The following is a 19,384-nucleotide window of genomic DNA, read 5'->3' on the forward strand; positions in this document are numbered from 1 at the left end:
ATACCACCAGACTTTGCCACAGCAATGCGTGGCCGGGCACAGCTAGTTATAATTAAATTGTTATACTTCCATATCCTATTTCTCTGTTATTTAGTTCAAATTCTATAATTAGTGGTGCAGAGTTTGAAAGCCATACACCATATGTTTGAACATTTCTTATCACCATTTTGTTGGATTCCCTAATCAAAACATAATCCATGCATGGATATGTTTTATGTCTATTGAATAATATGTAGGTTTGGATTTTATATTAATTATCTCAAATCCCTCTCTTAGTCCCCAACTGTGTAATTAAAGCATTTTATTTTTATTTACATCCATCTTAAAATCCCCTGCTACAATAGTCTCTTTCTCATAAAATGTCTGGAGCTTTTTAAGTACTTTCCTGAGAAATCTTATTTGACTCATGGTTTGGACTATATATATTTACTGTTGTGAATGTTTAATTATTTAGTTTAAATTTCAAATATACATATTGCCTCTTTCTATCTTTAATCTGGTCCAGGATCTCATTATTTAGGTTTTTGCTCATTATTATTGCTAACACTCTTGCTTTATTTATTCCTCTGTCTTCTGCTTTTGTTTCCTATAACAAGGAATTCGGAAATGTTTTTTTCTCATTTTTAGCCTTATGCGTTTCTTGAGTACACATTATATTAGCGTCCTCTTTCTTAGTCAGCAATCTGTACCTTTTAAATCTGAAACCAATCCATTAACATTTAAAGATATTAAACTCTCTACCCATTTTCTTTATATATATATATATATATATATATATATATATATATATATATATAAGTTTTTATTGTGAAACCTTTTTTTTCAAAAGTAATACATTAAAAAGTGGGGGAACAATCATTAAGGATAGAAAAGTAGGAAAGGATAGCTCTACTCTATAGGTCTACTCTACTCTATTCTATATGTCTAACACTGAAGGTAATTGGGTACGGGAGATCGGGGAGGGAATAAGGGATATCGTCGACTTCCAATCTCCTTCTTTGCGGCATGTTCTTTTCACTTCTTTAATGATCACTGGCCACAAGTCTACCCATTTTCTTTTGAACACATTTTTATTTTATACCTATAACCTAACAGCTAATATTTAATTATATACACCAACTTCATATCTACACGTGTAGTTTGGGTTATTCCAATTGCTTGAAATCACAAGTTTTAAATATTGCCATCCTTCCAGACACGATCCCTGAAAATAAAAAAGGAGAAAGACACAGAAAGTTTATTATATACCGTGTTTCCCCGAAAATAAGACAGTGTCTTATATTAATTTTTGCTCCCAAAGATGTGCTAGGTCTAATTTTCAGAGGATGTCTTATTTTTCCATGAAGAAGAATTCACATTTATTGTTGAACAAAAAAATGAACATTTATTATATACTGTACAGTAGTTGTCATCACAAACCAGCATAACCAGAGAAACTGTGAATCCTATCAAGAATTTCTTATTACTACCATTATTTCCATGTATATGATACGTACATTTATCGATCCTGCATGCTCTGGTGTTCTGTTCGATGGGCATGCTTCCAAACAAAAACTTTGCTAGGTCTTACTTTTGGGAGAGGTCTTATATTTAGCAATTCAGCAAAACCTCTACTAGGTCTTATTTTCTGGAGATGTCTTATTTTAGGGGAAACAGGGTATATGACTAAAGATATATTGACAAAATGACATGGAAATGGTATAAAATACAACTCTTCCCTTGCTGAGGAAAGCGTTATCAGAGGTACAGGTTGAAAGCTCTATGGACTATTAAATATATAAACCTGAATCACTCATCCCAACTTGAGTAGGCCCATTAAAGGCTTTCATGGCTGGAATCATTTGGATGTTGTGAGTTTTCTGGGCTGTATGGCCATGTTCTAGAAGCAGTCTCTACTGACATATCACCCACATCTATGGCAGGCATCCTCAGAGGTTGAGAGCAAAACTGATGTACATACCTCACAACCTCTGAAGATGTAGGTCCAGAGGTTGCAGTCTTCAATTCAAGGTCCATGAAATGGTACAAAGAGCCAAGGCAAACGGAAGCAACAGCAGCTAATGCAAAATAGTAATAACAGTGCTGTCCATGAAAACCCACACAGTTCCAGCCCTCCATTGCAGAACAACCCAGATAAACTTACATCTGAAGCAAAGTCCCAGTCCAGTCTTCTTTAACACGTACAAGAATCCCAAATGGCGCCCACCAACACCTTGCCACACGCAAAGTGAAGTGACCAAACACTCCCAATTTATCCCAATTCTCCCTGGGTGTCGAAAACACCAACACCCAAAGAGCAGGTGTCCCAAATCCTTAATCAGAGTCAGAACTCCACACAGCTAAAGCTCGTGGAGCGGCCGTCCCTAATTCTTCATCAGAATTCCAATCATCCTGCCCACGCCCAACACCATGCACACCTGAGGATCCACCCTCCCTCCTCCAAGCAAACCAAGTGGGATCTGCTTCTGAAGATACCCAAGGTTCAGCAGTATCCATGGGCCCCAATTCCCCAGGCATCTCTGGTGCCCGTGCCCAGTCAGTGCCCACTTCCTCAGCCACCACCTGTTCCCCAGCATCCATTTCTTCCACAGACTCTCCATCTGAATCTTCCATAGAAGATTCCCCATTGAGGTCCCTAATTCTCTTTCTGTGCAAATCCTCCAATGAGCCCTCCTCACGAGGGTTTTTCCTTCCTCTCCTGATCCCACCACTATCATCCACAGTCCCCGAAGGCGCAGTCACATCATCACATATACGGAAAAGTTTTGTGGAGCACTGGTGATCTCCTTGGTGGGAGCCATTTCCTTTTTAAGGTGGTCCAGAAGCAAAAATAAGGGCAGCTGGGTTTGGACAGTTTAATTATTAGAAAGTCCCTAGAGCCATCCATGGCCTAGCAATTCCCTGGTTAATTATCTGTCTGATAAGTAAAGAAATGGAAAGGAGGATCAGAAACTTTGTAATGGGCAGGAAGAAAAATACCAATGTAAACAACCCCCTGCTTCTTGGCAGGGGGTTGGACTGGATGGCCCATGAGGTCTCTTCCAACTCTACTATTCTATGATTCTATGAAAGATCCCTACCTGCAGAATGACATTTGGTGACCTCTGATAAATCCAGCAGAAGCCCATCAGGCAAACCAATGCTTCTGGCTCTAATGTTTTACTAATTTTTGCCACAAATGCTCCTGTAGATATTAAGGTATAGCATTAGATAAATTTTCCTCTCCAGAATTCATAAGAAACAAACCAAAGTGAAAGACTCTGAAGTAAACATTTAATTAGCTCTGCATCACACTGTTCAAACAACCCCAAATAAGACTCGGGTTTATGACTCTTGCCTCTTTACAATACTCTCTATTCTGTTCAATGGTGGAATACTGAGTGCTCCAGCTTTTGCCTTTTCCTGAGAGGAGGTTTGTCTGCTTCAGTGTACAAAGGAAAGATGGGTTGGGGAATCTAGTGGCACTTGCCTTTATGTCTGTGGGCACACATGCACGTATATATACATGTGGATGTTCATTGAGTTCTAGTGATTCCATACAGTTTTTTAAGCAACCAGTCTTTACAGTTTGTTTTGCTAGTGACTGACCTCCTCTGAAACACAATCTAATGCCAGGGCTGTCCCTGCTTGGTTTCCAAAATCAGAAGACATCTAGCACTCAGTTGCCAGGATCAGAACTTTAAAAGAATCATTGGGGTTGCAATAATTTTTCCCCAAGTTCTGACTATATCACTAGGAAATTTGAGGCCTAAAGACAAGGCAGAAGCAGATAAATAATTGCATAGGCAACTCCATCATTCAAACTCCAGGAACCTCATCAAACAAGGGGACGAGGTACTTCACCTAAATATTGAATTGGGGGAGGCCAATCAACTTCATGCTGTCTCTCTCGATTCTGCCTTTCTCTCCAGTATTTTTTCTTCATCACTTCCACCATCCTATAGCTTCCATTTCTGTCCACTGCTGCTGTCTTGTTATGTGTTTCCCACCTTTCCGAGATTTTTTTTCTTGTGTCAGGAGCAACTTGAGAAACTGCAAGTTGCTTCTGGTGTGAGAGAATTGGTGGTTTTAAAGGACGTTGTCCAGGGCCGCCCAGATGTTTTGTTCTTTTTACCATCCTTGTGGGAGGCTTCTCTCATGTCTCCGCACCACCTTGCCAGACATTTTCGCTGCCAGTAAAGCCTTGCATTGCACAAATCAGGGGTCTCAATACTGCTGCAATCATGCTATATGGATATCCCCAAAGACAGAGAAAAGAAAGAAGATGGAACTCATTTCAAATGAAATGCTTCTTCAACTTACCTAAAGATTTAAAAGGAAAATCCTCCTTGGTGGCGTCATCACTCCATTCTTTGTAGGCATTTGGCTGAACGATGTAACACTATTGCCAAAATACAAAGTTTCTGTTAGGCAAGTCCTAATGAGAGTGTATGCCAGTAAACACTGTGCACAGGGATAAGAAGATTTCTCTTTCCTCCATGCTGCACCCAACTTCAAAGCGAAACAGACAGGTAAGGGGAGAGGAAGGAAAGGAGGCTTCTGTCCCTCAACTCTGCCCCTTCACCAGCCCTTCTGTACAACACACACCCGCATTTCTCTTGGTTGGCTGGGGAATTCTGGGAGCTGAGTCGTGGTTGTCTGCATGACATTTCTCCACCCCCTGTGAGCATTGCAGATTAAACCAGGTTAATTTGGCTTTGACCTGCATTAGTCAATGTCAGGGGAGGATCCCACAGCTTTGGGACAGTGAGGAAAGCAGGATCAGGTCTAAGTTGGACCAAGGCACTGTCTCTACAGGGCACTCCACCATCAATCCCCTTTCCCTGCCCTGATCAGCACAGTGGAAAGGGAGTGGATCTGGCATCAATAGAGGGGCCCATGCCATCAGGAAGAAGGAAGAGGAGGATGATGATCAGCTCCTTCCTTCTTCCAGTCGTGTGGGCAATGCTGCTGATGCCAGAACTGGGCACCTGTGATTGCCAGGAGCTGGTTGGGAGTGATGATGGCATCACAGAGGGCAGCACAGAAGTGACCGTCCTTGGGGCCAATATGGTTTGGGCTGAACTATGTAGATTCTAACCAGCAGGTTCTGAAGGGAGTGAGTTTCAATCTGAACCTTAAAGAGGCTTTCCAAAGCCCCATCTAAACTGTTATATAATGCAGTTTCATAATGCAGATCAACTTCCAATATATCCTCCCATGCCCCGGGTGGAGTAAATGGAACCAGAACAAAATGGATGCAAAAGTTAAGTCACATAAAATACATTCCAAAGTGTTCATCTTGTGATCCCCGATTGTTTATGGTTCCTGATTGACTAAGAACGCCAATGTAATCCGTGTAACAGACATGCATTGTCAAATAGATCTGAACATTCCCTGCTTTCTTATGAATTCCAAGGCATTTTTATTCTTTTCATAAACATTTCTGTGCAAGCAAGATAAATATGTCTTAGTAAAATTATTCTTCTGCCATTTGGGCTGATGATAGTGGTTTCAAAGAGATGTTCGGTAGTCTACTTTCAAAAACATTTTCTGTCATTTCTTGAAAGATTGGCAGTCTTACTAAATAGTTATTATAGGGAAGCTTAAACATATTGCTTAGGGGCTCTTTCTCCCTTAGGAGCTCTTTCGCCCTCTTTTAGTGCTATGGTCCCACTTTAACTGCCATGGCAACGTCCTTAGTATCCTGGGATCTGCAACTCAGGGAGGGACACCTGCAGTCCTCAGCCAGGGAGCTCCGCTGGTGCCTCTGGCCAAAGTCTCAATCCCAGGACCCCATAGGTGGCTGCCATGGCAATCAAAGAGGGATCCTAGCACTACCGTTGTGCAATGGGAAAGGGCCCAAAGTGGGGAAACCACAGACTGTCCAGATTATAGAGTTGGCACTCTGGAGCTTCTACAGAAACATATTACTGTGGACACTAAAATAGCCTTTCTAGATGTGTTTACATTGGGAAGAGAGAGACAAGTAAAGCACATCATCAACTTTATGTTCTTACAATTCCTACTCTTACATTTTCATTGATATCTTCAGCAGTGTTATCAGGAGGAATGTCAAGTTCAGGCGTTTGTGGAAGGGAAACAGCCATTTCCTGTTCCAGATTTTTCTTTACGCCTTCATTTTCTTGCCTGGATCGAAATGATAGACAGTGAAAATAGTCAACATACCACCCTTAGGCCTAGACAAAAACATGTTCACCATTAGGAAAATTCCTCCTGGGCTTAGCAAAGGAGGGCTGGCATAACTGCCCAAACTAAATATTGCTATAAAAAAGCAACAGGGACATCATAGGGAATATTAAAGACCACATCACATGGAGGTCGAGAAGCCGAAGAAAAGCGGGGGAAACCATGGGGCAGCATTAGCCTTTGTCCCCTTAGTGTCGGTGATTGTGGGATCCCATCCCATGATGTTTCTGTGCTGTCCCTGGCTTCCTCCCGCTTCCTTCCCGACTTCTCATAGGTATGAGAGGCTGGTGTAAACCCAACTCCTCTGTATACGCAACTCCAATGGGTATACATCTCAGACCCCTTTTGCACTACCATATTAAATCCATGTTATCACCTTTGAACTGGATTATATGGCAGTGTGGACTCATATAATCCCATTCAAAGCAGATAATGTGATAATGCACTTTTGATAATCTAGATTATATGGCAGTGTAGAAGGGGCCTCAGGGAGGTCAACATCACCTGTGTTTCTCTTTTAATGGAAATATGTACATCAGGTGTCTAGTATGCTGGGATAGGTGTCACTCAAAATGATCCTTTTCACTTAAACTTAATAAAACCGAAGAAGAAACATGCTTCTTGCTGTGTCATTTTCAGTTCTGACTGCATAACTTAAGGATAAATTAAGGATAAGACCATTAAAAATTCACCCATCAATTTGTTGTTTATTCGTTTAGTCACTTCCGACTCTTCGTAACCTCGTGGACCAGTCCAAGCTAGAGCTCCCTGTCGGCCGTCGCCACCCTCAGCTCCTTCAAGGTAAAGCCAGTCACTCCAAGGATACCATCCCACCCATCCATCTTACCCTTGGTCAACCCCTCTTCCTTTTTCCTTTCATTTTCCCCAGTATCAATGCTTTCTCCAAGCTTTCCTGTCTTCTCATGATGTGGCTAAAGTACTTCATCTTTGCCTCTAGTATCCTTCCCTCCAGTGAGCAGCTGGGCATTATTTCCTGGAGGATGGACTGGTTGGATCTTCTTGCAGTCCAAGGTGCTCTCAGGATTTTCCTCCAGCACCACAGTTCAAAAGTGTCTATCTTCCTTCGCTCAGCCTTCCTTATGGTCCAGCTCTCAAATCCATAGGTCACTATGAGGAATACCATTGCTTTAACTATGTGGATCTTCGTTGCCAGTGTGACGTCTCAACTCTTCACTATTTTATCAAGGTTGGTCCTTGCTCTCCTCCCAAGAAGTAAATGTCTTCTGATTTCCTGGCTGCAGTCTGCGTCTACAGTAATCTTTGCAACTAAAAATTCAAGTCTGTCACTACCTCCACTTTTTCTCCCTCTATTTGCCAGTCATCAATCAGCCTGGTTGCCATAATCTTGGGTTTTCTTGATGTTTACCTGCAACCCAGCTTTTGCACTTTCTTCTTTCACCTTGGTGATAAGGCTCCTCGGCTCCTCCTCGCTTTCAGCCATCAAAATGTTATCATCTGCATATCTAAGGTTGTTAATGTTTCTTCCAGCAATTTTAATTCCAGCTTTGGATTCATCAAGCCCACACATTGCATGATGTGTTCTACATACAAGTTGAAAAGCTAGGGTGAGAGGATACAGCCCTGCCGTACCCCTTTGCCAATCTCGAACCAGTCTGTTGTTCCGTGGTCTGTTCTGACTGTGGCTACTTGGCCGTTATACAGATTCCCCAGGAGACAGACAAGGTAACTTGGTATCCCCATACCACCAAGAACATTCCACAATTTATGATCATCCACACAGTCAAAGACTTTAGAAAAGTCAATAAGACAGAAATAGATGTTTTTCTGAATCTCCCTGCCCCTACCTCCATTATCCAGCGGATATTGGCAGTTTGGTCTCTTGTTCCTCTGCCTTTTCTAAACCCAGCTTTAAGTAGAGGGAAGCTTGTGAGAGATCAAACAATTTAAATTGGCCATTTTAGTAAGTCTCCTCACTGCAACCCACAAAGGTGACCACGCATAAACTGGGCAATGCCTTTACCTCACAGGTGCTGTCTCTTCCTGAACTGGAAGGTCTAGAAAGGTCTTGACAGTATTGCCTTTTTCCTTCTCTGCAAAAAGCCTGGCGCTGAGAATGAATTCTAGAAGGAAAGAGGAACTGTGTTAGTGACTATGAATTAATCAAAAATCCACATACTGCGGGCCCTTGATGCATCACCTTGTAGAGCTGATTTCAAACCTGCAGTGCATTAACTGTCCCTCTGATTTAGAAGCCAGTAGCTGTCTGTCTTTCTCTGTGTGTGTGTGTGTAAACAGCTAAGGAAAGATGTTGTTCTGTGCTGGAGCTGATAGGCTCTAGACTGGGATGCCTCAGGGAATTGTAGCTCATGCCCACATTGGCCAGGTCATCATTTCCATCTGTACCAAGGTGCATAACAAGGAACCTGTTATCGAAGCGCTGCCCAGAGACAAGTAAAAGTTCCCTGGACATCAAAAGACCCACATTTCCAAGAAATGGGGCTTTGTCAAATTCAATGCTGACAAAGCCCCATTTGCTGGAAATGTACCTCATCCCTGTTGGTTGTGGAATGAAATATATCCTCCGTGTGTGTCCTTTGGACAAGTGGAATGCTTTAAATGCAGCATGAGGGCCTATCAATAAGATGCCCCATTGATTTATTCTTGAAGGAAAATTCAAAGAATAAAATGTGTTCTCTTAAAAAAAAAAAAGGAAGAGAGAATGTACATCCCCTGTAAATTTCAAAATCCATGTCAGCACAAGCCGCATTTATGCAATGGTGTATTAAAATAGTGTTCCTTACATACAATGGTAAAATTTACTTTTGAGATTTCAAAACAATATTTTCAAGTTGTGAGTGGTTTGAATCCATGGACACAGAATTCATGTGTCCATGGATTTGAATATATTGCTCATGAAGTCTATTCAGCAGAATGTTATACTTTTTGTTTTCTGAAGCCTGGAGACCTGGAAATATTTTTGGCCACAGAACTCACACTGTCACTACTTAGCTGTACAAGATATACTTGTTTATTGAATATTATAACATGTATTGTCTGTTATTGTTGTTATTTCCTTTAAAGTCATTTCTGACCTAATTGGCCTTAAGGCAACTCTATCACAGGGTTTTCTGAGCTGAGAGTATGTGATTTGCCCAAGCACTCCCGACAGATTTTCAGGTCTACTCAGTGAATTGAACTCTGGTCTCCCGGTCATAGTCCAGCACTCAGACCAGAACAGCATGCTGCTCTCTTACTTCCTGCACAGTAACCAACACCCCCAGAATCCAACTGATTTGGACAAATCTGGGTAAATTTCATGGCTGACTATGGAGCATCAGGAAAAGTCATCTAGATCACAAGCTAGGTTCAGCAGGTACCTTGTGCATTGTAGCAATATCATTATTGTGTGTCTCTGACCATTAATACTCATAATGAGCTTAAGAAAGTTAATTTGTATGGCAGGGCAAGAAACCTAGAATTAAATTTGTCAATTTCACAGACGGGAAAAAGAGAGGGAGTTCGGGTTTCCCAAACCTAAAATTGTATTATGAAGCACGTGGCCTAATTTGGATTAAAGATTGGATTACATTGAAAAGAGAGAAAATTTTAATGCTGGAAAGATTCGATTTAAGAATTGGCTGGCATTCTTATATGTGGTACGGGAAAACTAAAACTGAGAAAAATTTTGGAAACCACTTTATAACCACTTTTAATGAAAATAGGGGAAAGATATAAGCAAAGATTGTATACGAAAATATTGCTTTGGCTCTCATCCATGGAAGCAGGACAGAGGAGGCTGCTAAGATGGACAAAATAGCTGACTTATAGAGAAATTTGGATAAAACAGAAAGGAATATACCTATTGAAGAAAGACGAAATTAATTATATAACTCAAAGAATATTACAATAAGGAAAAGAGAATAGGCTTTGAAGACAAAGCATCCTTTTGGGACATATTAATTTCAATGGAAAAAAGGGATTACCAAGATTTACAAAAAATTATTGGAATGGTCTACTGAGCTGGAACAAGTAAAGGACCCCACAATAAAATGGGCAGCAAACATAGGCCACCCAATAAAATTTGAGTGGGAAGAGTGGGAACATATGTGGAATCAGAACTTGAAATTTACCTATGCATCAGACCTTAAAGAGAACTAGTATAACATGTTCTTCAGATGGTATACCACACCACATAAATTGGGATCTTTTTATAAAAATATGCAGAGCAAAATCTTGGAGTGCAAGAAGGCACGTTCTACCACATGTGGTGGATGTGGGAATATCTTAATATAAATCTTCTCAAGATTAAATAAATAAAACAAGGCTATGTATGTTGAGACTGGATCTTTATGGAACTTACTTAAGGAAATCCCGAAAAGGAATGCCAGGAAAATCAGCCCCATCCAGAGAGTCTTCCTCTGACGTCTTCGTGGTGCGGTCCAAGTGGGGGCTGCAATAACAAAAGATTTGTTAGTCATTGTACATGGAAATTACTCCTGAAAGAGGCAGATATTCAGAGTCCACAATGTGAAAATGTGGCTTTTTTATCCCTGCACCTTTGGCATTTTTGGGTTTCAAAAGCAATTTAATCTGAGTTTAGAAACAAAGTGAGAATCAGCCAACAACATTCCCTGTTAGCAATGAACCCAAAGCCAGGCTTCTCAAACATCCTTCTAAAAACTATTGCAACAGGAAGCTTCCTAATACCCTCCTTTTTCTGTATTTGAGAATCCCTATCTTCCTGCCATGCATTTCTGGGTAATCCTGCTAAGATTCATAGGAGGCTTAATAATTTAGAAGCAGAGATCTAGAGATACATTTGAAATAAAGGGGCTTATCATGAGAGTACCCAACAGCTGCAAACTTAAGGATGGTGCAAAAACGAAAACCCCAAGCGGATGCGTTCAGCTACACTATCAAACCAATAGAGCCAATTGGCATCTGAACCAAGGACACATATGTTGTTAAGTCAGTGGATCTTGATTGCTCATTTAAGACTACACCACCACAAAATACTTCGCATTATTTGTGCTGAGGATATCCAATCTCTCAAGCCACCTCCCCACACGGCTATGGAGATGGCAGATGAGCTCCGGGGCAGGTCTCATGGGGTGGGTGGGTTATCGAGGATGTTGTCATCCCGCTAAACATAATTCTGAGAGCTCCATCACACCCTAGTTGTCATGTGAAGCATCTACTGTTGAGAAGAACATGTTTCTGACTCTGCCTTGGATATGATTTTTCTTGTGCTTCCTTTCAAAGTTGCTGGATGTCATTTCTGCCAGTGTTTGGAAAAAAACATTCAGAATCTCACATACTTATTACAGGTCGTTGTGGGGCCTTGTACGTTGTGATGTTTTGTGGCACCAGAGGGGGAGCTCTGAATAAGGGTCTTTGATCCACCAAGGTTCTACCTAGAGGCAACAGACTACGTTATCAGCACAACCCCTGCGCACATCGGGCAGGTCCAGGAAAAATACATGGAAAAGTGTATTTGTTTATTTTTAGATTTATAGAAAACCGACAGCTATTATTAAGATGTTTAAAAAATAGATAAAATTAAATACATTATTTAAAAGGCCAAATAGATTCGGTATTTCTTTTAAAGTTGGGATTAGACCCAGAGTGGGTTCTCCCTCCAAGTGACATAGGAGCCACCATCTACCACCCCACCAGCTGCCAATTACAGAAAAGGAAACCTTGCTGAAGATTTGAATGGGCCAGTTGAATGGGCAACTTCATCCCAAGGCCAGCAAACATACACTTACTACAGCAAGGGATGCTGTCGTTCATGCCAAAGTCGGACTCAAATACCCTTTCACCAGGAGAGACATGGCTTTTTCTGTGGATCTTTTTGAAGACCCTGAAAAAGAAGAACCTGGTTTGTACGCTCAAAAGAACTGCAAGGTTTTATTCTGCTTCCCTTTCCATTCCCACCAGCTGTCCTGATTTTGCAGAGACAGTTCCAGATGCCTCAAATAATGCAATTTTATTCATATCTATTTTTATTTTTGAATTTGACCCGTAGCTGCTGCATTTCCCACCCTCGTCTTATACTCAAGTCAATAAGTTTTCCCAGTTTTTGTGGTAAAATAGAAGCCTCGGCTTATATTCGGGTCGGCTTATATACGGTAATATATATATAGTAATGACTTATCTTCGGTACCTCCTTACGCCGGTCTCTCTATAGGAAATAGGCGGGAGGGCCGCCAATCTTTCGCTGCGACGCAGCATGCTTTCCTTCCGAAGAAGCTGCAAATGTGAGAGATCCTGATCAGCATGGTCATCCTGTGCTCCTTGGGCTCAGGCATCCTGGAGATATGGGTTGGCTTCCCCTTTCAACCCTCTCCCACCCCTATTTCCTGTAGTTGGAAGAGGCACGAGTCGTGTACAGTGATCAAGTCTGAATAAGCCAAATGTTCTAACTACATAAACAAAAGTAACACGAGTTTCAGAATCCTTGTATATACGGTAGGACCTCCATTTCCATTAGGTTTGGGAGTGCAGCAAACCAGTGAAAATGGGAAAACTGTGAATTAAAACATTCATGACTTTTACTTAAGGCAACACCTCTCTATTAATCTCTAGGTCACTGGACCAAATTTGGCACAAATACCCGATATGCCCAAATTAGAATACTGGTGGGGTTGGTGGGTGGGAATGATTTAGTCATTTGGGAGTTGTGGTTACTGGGATTTATAGTTCAGCTACAATCAAAGAGCATTTGAAATTCCACCAATGATGGAACTGATCCAAACTTGGCACACAGAACTCCCACGACCAACAGAAAATACTGGAAGGGTTTGGTGAACATTGACCTTGAGTTTGGGAGTTGCAGTTCACCTGCATCCAGAGAGCACTGTGGACTCAAACAATGATGGATCTGGACCGAACTTGGCACAAATACTTAATATGCCCAAATGTGAACACTGGTGAAGTTTGGGGAAAATAGACTTTGACATTTGGGAGTTGTAGTTGCTGGGATTTATAGTTCACCTACAATCAAAGAACCCCTTGAACCCCACCAATGATAGAATTGGGCCAAACTTCCCACACACAATCCCTATGACCAACAGAAAATACTGGTCTTTGGCAACCCCTCTGACACCCCCACCATGACCCCCCAGGGGTCCTGATCCCCAGGTTGAGAAACGCTGCTCTAGGTCCTCCAGGGCTGCTCCAGAGTCAACCTCCACTGGAAGCTGATCCTGGACTTGCACTGGAGGACTTCAAAGTGCCAGGAGAAGTCTTCCCTTTAGGAATCCCTAGCAACTCCAGCATGACTTTAAGGTCATTTTCTGGCATAAGTTGACTGTAGAGCTGTGTCTGAGAATCTAGACAATTTCATAAAATACTCAAACAGTCAAATCCACAAGAGTTAAACCCAGAAATGCAGAGGGCCAACTGTACATTCTTAGCATTAACCATTCATTAGATTTCCCATTGCTGTCTTACTTTCATTCTGTCCCTTTCCTGTAAGGACATTTCAGGGTCCCAAGCCATATCACAAAGAATTCAACAACAGCTGGGTTTACTGACCTTACAATGATCGAATCTGGATTTTCCAAAACCAAATATTATCAAGTTGAATCGAAACTCAATAATATCGTCTGAAATATATGCTCCGAAATTAGGAGCTGAAGACACACTCGAAAAAAGGCGCTGGGACCTCACTGCTCTAAGAGCCGCAAGGGGAGTTGCTCCACTCGAGAGGACTGGAAACAACTGACAGTCCTAGTCAGTTGAGGCAACCTCCAACTTACAACACAGTGATGTCATCAATGAAGATTCTAGAGTCATGGTTGATATGGTTACTGGACTCATGATCACCCCGGTCCCTTTACACATACACACCACAGACTGTCCTAGTCAATTACAGTTTGAATATCCCTTATATGCAAAATTTGGGACCAGAAGTGTTTTGGATTTCAGATATTTTTGTTTTTTGAGTGACTGCATAAACATGATGAGATGTCTTGGAAGTGAGACCCAAGTCACAACACAAAATTCATATATGTTTCACATGTACTTTATATAGCCTTTATACACAATATTTTTAATCGTTTTGAATGTGTAACTAAGTTTGTGAACATGGATCCACCAGAAAACAAATGTGTCAGTATCTCAGCCACCTATGTGGTCAATTTTGGACTTGAGTATTTTGGATTTGGGAATTCTGGATAAGGGATCCACCTGTACCTATTTATGAGTATTATTAATGCCGTTTTTTAATGGGGCTTATTCTGGAACAGAGCTTGGAAGCCACTAAACTCTGTAGGTGAATTTTTACTGAAAGCCAAAACTAAAGAGCTCGAATATGTATTACAGATACAGTATATGTACTGATGAGCAATCCTGAAGTTGGATGAAATAAGAGCCACTTTATGTGACCTAATCACTATTTAAGATTTAAAACTTGTAACGTACTAGACAGGGGAACAACTGTTCAGGGTATTAGTTGAGGCAGATACATACCTGTGACAAACATTCCCAGTCTCACCTGGGTCAACATTCCTGATCCCAATGATAATCCAGTCTTATGGGTTGCTCACTCCGAATGGTCATATTTTGGAAGGAAGATCCCACAAGCCTGATGAAAAAGGGTAGCCTCATCCTCCTTTCCATGTCTTTACTCTGTCATATCTTGGGATGCTCGATGTGTGACATGATGTTGTGGCAGCGAGTTTCTTTGCCTCGGCCACATTTCACTGGGAGCATCTGTCAGAAGAGAGGGAAATCAATGGCAAGAGACTGTTTCACATGCGCCTCCTCAAATGTTATGGGACAGGCAGATTGAAACACCAGTAAGCATTGTAACATCTACTTTTAACTTCATGGGGCCAAGAGGAAAGTTTAGGTCTCAGGTAAGTCTCCCCCACCCTGTAAATAAAATAACTGTTTCAGACAGAAACCAAAGTATGGTTCCAAACCAAAGTATGAATGCATTTTAATTTTCACAGCGATCATGTTTCTTTTTCTAATTTATTTATTTATTTTGTATCAAAGGCATTGCATAAATTAGTTTAAAACTGATAAAAATAGAAGGAGCACAAGTGGTAAAATATCTTTTGACCAAGAATTCTTTTAGGTAGTGCCATTTTGCCAGGTTGTCTTTTGATCTGCCCACTCCAGTTCTGAGTCTGCCCCTGGAGGAAGACCTCCGTGAGGGGCCAACCCTTCTAAGGTGACCATGCATCAACTGGGTAATCCCTTTGCCTCATATGCACCATCTTTTCCTCCACACAGGTATCCTGGGCCAGGGATGAATCATAGAAAGAAAGAGTAACTGTGTTAATGAACATGAATTGCTCAAAGATCCATATACAGTGTGCCCTTAAAGCATCACTTTTAAGGCATCACCTCATTTCTAGCTATCCAAATCTGGAGTGGATTATTAATTTATTTATTTACAGCACTTTTATCCCGCTTTTCTCAACCCCGGAGGGGACTCAAGGCAGCTTCACAACATTGGCAATGCCTTTAAAAACATAGTACAATAAAAACAACTGTACCATTAAAACAATTAAAAGCATTTGAATCCATACAACAAGTTAAATCACGTGATCCATAGGCGTAGTCCGAGGCCATTCCATAAGTCATTTACACATCTTTTGTATCTAATTATTGCACTAGATTTTCTAAGTCTTGGTCAAAGAGTCACATCTTCACTTTTTTGCGGAAGGTCAGGAGGGAGGAAGTTGATCTAATCTCCCTGGGGAGGAAGTTCCATAGCCGAGGGGCCACCACTGAGAAGACTCTGTCTCTCATCTCCACCAATTGCACCTGCGAAGAAGGATTAACTGTCCTTCTGATGTGGAAGACAATAGCTGTGTGTGTGTGTGTGTGTGTGTGTGTGTGTGTGTGTGTGTGTGTGTGTACACCTAAAGAAAGAGCAAAACTGTACATTGGGCCTTTGGTATCTGCCGGGGTTTGGTTCCAACACCCCCTATAAATTCCAAAATCCATGACTGGTTGGGTGGAAGGGTTCATTGTTGGCTAGGAAAGATGGGTACTGGGTGATTGTGTCAACTGCCTGGAAAATTAATAGGAAAAGTATCAGCCAGCAGGACCCTCTATAGCTCTCTGATCGGACCCCTCCGCCTCATGGTTTTCAATAACACCATCAACACAAAAGACAAATCTTTTTCAAAGCCAATAGATCCTGATTGCTCATTTAAGACCAAGCCATCATAAAATAATTTGCAATAGATACAGCTCAAACCAACTTATTGGCACTGGGGATACTCGGCTATGTATGTTTAGACTGGATCTTTGAGGAACTCACGCAAAGAGATGCCCAGAAAGAATTGTGTCAGAAGAATCAGCTCCATCCTGAAAACCTCTGGTACTTTGCTGGCAAAATCCAGGTGGGGATTATGAAAAGAAATTTTTTTATATATTTTAGTCACTGTTCATAGAAATTACTTCTGAAAGAGGCGAGTATTTACAAAGTCCACAATGTGAGAATGTGGCTTTTATATCCCTGCACCTTTGGCATTTTAGGGTTTCAAAAGCTCTCTGATATGAGCTTAGAAACAAAGTGAGAATCAGCCAATAACATTCTCTGTTAGCAATTAACCCAAAGCCAGGTTTCTCAAACATCCTTCTAAAACCTGTTGCAACAGGAAGCTTTATATTACCCTCCTTTTTCTGCTACTTGAGAATTCCTATCTTCTTGCCATGCATTGCCAGGGAATACTGCTAAGAAACTTAGTAATTTAGAAGCAGAGGTCTAGAGATACATTTGAAATAAAGGGGCTTATCATGATAGTGCCCAACAGCTACAAACTTAAGGGTGGGAGAAAACAAAACAAGCAGCTGTGATGAGCCACACTCAGGGCCAGCCCTAGGTAATTTTCAAGTGTAGGCGAACAGAATTCCCCCCCCCCCCCCCAAAAAAAAAACCAATCACTGAAAAATAAAAGTGTTGGATAAGCGAAAATGTTGAATAAGGAGGGTTTAAGAAAAAGCCTATTAAACATCAAATTACATAATGATTTTACAAATTAAGCACCAAAACATCATGTTTTACAACAAATCAACAGAAAAAGCAGTTCAATACATTGTAATGTTATGTAGGAATTACTATATTTGCGAATTTAGCACCAAACATTGAATTGCGATATAGGGCAGTGTGGACTCAGATAACCCAGTTCAAAGCAGATATTGTGGGTTATTCTGCTTTGATATTCTGGGTTATTGGCTGTGTGAAAGAGCCCTGAGGGTCCTTCCACACAGCCATATAACCCAGAATATCAAGGCAGATAATCCACATTATCTACTTTGAACTGGATTATATGGCAGTGTGGACTCAGATAACCCAGTTCAAAGCAGATATTGTGAGTTATTCTGCCTTGATATTCTGGGTTATATGGCTGTGTGGAAGAGCTCTGAGGGTCCTTCCACACAGCCATATAACCCAGAATATCAAGGCAGATAATCCACAATAGCTGCTTTGAACTGGATTATATGGCAGTGTGGACTCAGATAACCCAGATATTCTGGGTTATATCTGCTTTGAAGTGGGGTATCTGAGTCCACACTGCCACATATTAGAGTTCAAAGCAGAAAACGTGGGATTTTTATCCAGCTGTGTGGAAAGGGCCCCAGATTGTTGCTGCTTTCTTACCTGCAGGACCAACCAACACAAGAGCTGTGGTGTAACTTCAAAAAGTGAATGGCTTGCCCTGGTGCAAAGAAAGGGAAAGAGCCAGCCACTGCAATAAAGGAAAAAAAGCTACATCCCTCCAGTGGGCAGGAGCAGGAGGAGGAAGGGGAGGAGAAGGAGGGCAAGAGCAACCCCCTTTCTGAAGGGCACACGCACGCCTCGGTTGGACACCAGCAGCAGCTCGGCATGAAGCAGCAGGAGAGAGGGCTTGCCTGGGTCCAGCATTGGATGGCTACCCCCAGGCGCCGGCAGGCTGCACAGGAGGCGGAGCAGCGCCCTGACCAGCAGCCCCAGCCTCGCCACCCCAGCCATGGTGGTCTCCCAACAGCTCACCAGCCCGGGCGCTTCTGAGGAGAGAGGGGGGACACTGCCAGCAGGTAAGCAAAGGAGGGTCGGAGGAGGAGGGGCTGGCAGTGCCTCACCCCCTCCCACTCCCTCCACTCCCACCCCTTCCCACTCAGTCCCTGGCCTTGAGAGGCTGCGGCTTTGGGCTGGCCCTAGGAAGCTCAGCAGCGCCTGGGTGAGCTGAGGGGGAAGGGGAGGGAGTGGAGGGAGGGAGTGGGAGTGGGAGTGGGCCTGGGCAGAGTGAGGTGCTGCCAGCCCCTCCTCCTTCCTCCTCCTCCTCTGACCCTCCTTCGCCTACCTGCTGCCGAGAGGCTGGCCCAGGCCGGGCTACAGAGGCCGACCCAGGCCATGGAGGCGGGTCAGGCTGTGGAGGGTGCTATGGGTGGAGTACCAGGAGGGAGGCCTTCCTCTCCTTCTGCTGCTTTGTCCCTGCTGCCTCCGCCTATTCTGGGAGGGAGGAGGTTGGAGCGTGCAAAGAGGGCGGAGCAGCCAGGGAGGGGGAGGGAGGCAGGCTACGCCCTTCCAACTCATGGCGCCTTAGGCAACCCCCTAGTTCGCCTAATGGTTGAACTGCCCCTGGCCATACTATAAAACCAATTGAGACATTTGCCATCTAAACCAAGGACAGATATTTTCTTAAGCCAATTAGTTTTGATTGCTCATTCAAGACAAAACCACCACAAAATAATTGGCATTATTGGTACTGTGGATATCCAATCCTCTCAACTACCTGGCCCATCTTTTTGATTAATCAAAGTCTAATTCTAACAGTCTTGTTAATTGGCAGGCCTTTAAATAGCTATGTAGACTAGGAGCTCCTCACTCTCCGTTTCTTTCCAAAGAATAAAATATTGAAATAGCAATTCTTTTTTGTTTGTCCCTGATTTGCAAGTTTTAATTGTGTTGTTCCATTTCTTGATTATTTTGTTGGGGATGCTCTATGGTAATACTGGAAATAAAAACAAAAATTTGGGAAGAATCACCATCTTAACAATCTTGATTCTGTTTGACATATTCCAATTGTGAATTTCTTTGATAACTTTTTCCATAATTGATTGTAGTTTAATTGTATTATGTTGTTTCATTTTTCGGAGATATATACCCCCAAATATTTTAACTTCTTTTCACCCAGCTTATCCCCAAAATGGATTGTAATCCTTTTAATTCTTTTCAAGTAAAAATTTATGTAAGATTTGATTT

General features: G+C 42.1%; 1 protein-coding gene across 2 annotated transcripts; it reads right to left on the reverse strand.

Annotated features, from left to right (window-relative positions):
* Window positions 1-814: 814 nt before the first annotated feature.
* On the reverse strand, window positions 815-17,052 carry LOC134293629 (uncharacterized). 2 transcript variants are annotated; one of them, XM_062961759.1, is made up of 10 exons: window positions 14,647-17,052; window positions 12,338-12,423; window positions 11,940-12,034; window positions 10,532-10,621; window positions 8,192-8,291; window positions 6,015-6,129; window positions 4,303-4,381; window positions 3,081-3,184; window positions 1,961-2,057; window positions 816-1,204 (listed from the first exon to the last, which is right to left on the reverse strand). In XM_062961759.1, the coding sequence occupies exons 2-9, from the start codon at window positions 12,403-12,405 to the stop codon at window positions 2,001-2,003; spliced, it is 708 nt and encodes a 235-aa protein (XP_062817829.1). In that variant the 5' UTR covers window positions 12,406-12,423; window positions 14,647-17,052; the 3' UTR covers window positions 816-1,204; window positions 1,961-2,000. The 2 variants fall into 2 exon arrangements, with proteins under 2 accessions (XP_062817837.1, XP_062817829.1); XM_062961767.1 differs by lacking the exon at window positions 3,081-3,184 and having other exon boundaries at window positions 815-1,204.
* Between the last annotated feature and the right edge of the window lie 2,332 nt (window positions 17,053-19,384).

This window comes from Anolis carolinensis, chromosome 1 (genome assembly GCF_035594765.1).
Source record: "Anolis carolinensis isolate JA03-04 chromosome 1, rAnoCar3.1.pri, whole genome shotgun sequence".
NCBI lineage: Eukaryota > Metazoa > Chordata > Lepidosauria > Squamata > Dactyloidae > Anolis > Anolis carolinensis.